Source organism: Cibotium barometz, chromosome 45 (assembly GCF_041138505.1).
Source record: "Cibotium barometz isolate CiBa-2024 chromosome 45, ASM4113850v1, whole genome shotgun sequence".
NCBI classification, from domain to species: Eukaryota; Viridiplantae; Streptophyta; class Polypodiopsida; order Cyatheales; family Cibotiaceae; genus Cibotium; species Cibotium barometz.
In genome coordinates, this window is record NC_141090.1 from 3,032,671 (window position 1) to 3,034,754 (window position 2,084).

General features: G+C 51.1%; 1 protein-coding gene across 1 annotated transcript; it reads left to right on the forward strand.

The window, feature by feature from the left end:
* The first annotated feature begins 314 nt into the window (after positions 1-314).
* LOC147612319 (aspartyl protease family protein 2-like) lies at positions 315-1,739 on the forward strand. The gene has a single exon (XM_086782885.1). The coding sequence runs from the start codon at positions 315-317 to the stop codon at positions 1,737-1,739; it is 1,425 nt and encodes a 474-aa protein (XP_086639011.1).
* The last annotated feature ends 345 nt before the right edge of the window (positions 1,740-2,084 follow it).

Sequence of the window (2,084 nt, forward strand, 5' to 3'; positions counted from 1 at the left end):
TGATAATGGTGGTGAATATATTTCCAACTTATTTCATGATCATTGCATCCTTCTCTCCTCTCTTGTGAATTAGCTTGATGACTTCATCGTTGATGCTAAATGGAAGTGCTAAAGGTTTTACCACACTTTGAGGGTATATTCTCCATGTCGATTATCATGTCGGACATAAAGCTCCTCCATTCTCTTAAGTAGGCGATAAAGGATGACCTCTCCTCCTCCATTCTCTTAAGTAGGCGACAAAGGATGACTTTGATTTATCGTGTCGGACATAAAGCTCCTCCATTCTCTTAAGTAGGCCATAAAAAGCTCCGGGGATGCCGCAAGTAGTGAAGATAAAGCTCCCTCATTATATTTCACACGTGGCGGTGATGGCGCGAGGGGAGCTAGTGTTTGCGATTTCCCTTGCACTAACAGTGTTCTCGTTTAGGTGTACAGTGGCGGCCCGGTCTGCCGTAACGCGCGCAGTGACAGCGACGCTGGATGTCTTCCATCGTGACTCACTGTCGTCACATCTCCGTCCGAAAGGAGCCAGCCAAGAGGAACTCGTGATGGCGAGGCTCAAGAGGGATGCGGCGCGCGTTCGGTTCCTCAACAACCGCAAGCACCGGCACGGCCTTACTGACACCATGTCAGCGGCGGCCAGCTCCAATGGTGACTCGGCGCCGATGCTCATAACCCCCGACGGAAACTACTATACCACCATAGGGGTGGGCGAGCCGATTCAGCACATCCACGTGGCGATAGATACAGGAAGTGACCTGACGTGGATCCAGTGCTTCCCTTGCGCTAAATGCTACAACCAGGACGATCCCATCTTCGACACGGGCGCTTCTAGCTCCTTTAAAATGGTGCCCTGCGATTCCGACACATGCAGGGATTTGCGTGAGGCCGACGAGCGTGACTGCTGGGAAGAAACCTGTCAGTTTATTAGCCAGTACGAAGACGCGACTACGGCGTCTGGAACCCTTATCTTGGAAACCCTTGAGTTCGCGGGCACCCTTGCGATCTCCGACATACCTATGGGCTGCAGTCACACCTTCACGTCCACCACCCAGTCTTCGAAGATCGGAGGCATGTTAGGGTTCGGCCGAGGCCCTCTCTCCTTCGCCGCCAACCACCTCTCCCGCTTTTCCTACTGCCTCCCCAATGAAATTTCTACAAAGCCGGGCTACCTCAGGCTGGAAGGCGGGCCGATCGCAGGCGGCGGCGCCAGATCGTCCTTCGCCTACTACTCCCACCCTGCCGACACCTCCCTCTATTACGTCCCCTTGATCGGCCTTACTGTGTCCGATCAGTTCCTTGACATACCTCGTTTCGCCTTCGCCATTGCTCCTGATGGTGACGGGGGAACCATCATCGACTCTGGAACCCTCATATCGCGCCTCGCTCCAGCGGCTTACGACGAGCTCCGCGATGTTTTTCGCACGCGAATGACGCACTACCGCCGTAGCTTCCGCCCCAGCGCCGCCTTCTTAGACACTTGCTACGACCTGCCCACCACCCTCGAGAACGCCATTGTGCCTCCTGTGCATCTGCACTTTGAGGGAGGCGCCATCGTCTCCCTCTACAAGAGGAACATCCTCATACCTTGGGGCAATGCAAACGAAACGCACTGCCTTGCCTTCATGTCTGGAGAAGAGGGAGAGAGGTCTATCATCGGAAGCTATCAACAAGAAGGCTTCGGGGTGACCTATAACTTGGCAGCCAAACGCATTGGGTTCGTCTCTCAACATTGCTAGTATTTATATTTTAGCCTTTAATTAGCGGAACAGCCGATCAGATTTATTATGTACCTCTACTCTCATGGGTGCTTGTAAGGCACAAAGCGTCCTAAGACACGATAAACGATGCTATCGTTTGCATCCAATCTTTTGATCGTGATCATTACATATTTAAAAAAAATAAAGACATTTTCCCAAGGCCGATAATTAATTATTACACCTCTATCATGTCCAATTTCATGCAAATTTGGAATCATACTTTCATCTTGGTTATTACCGGCAAAGAGGGTGAAAAAGCATGGTGTGGCCATAAAGTCTAATTTTTTCTTCCCATGCTAGTAATTTTGCCAGGATTTGTTAGTC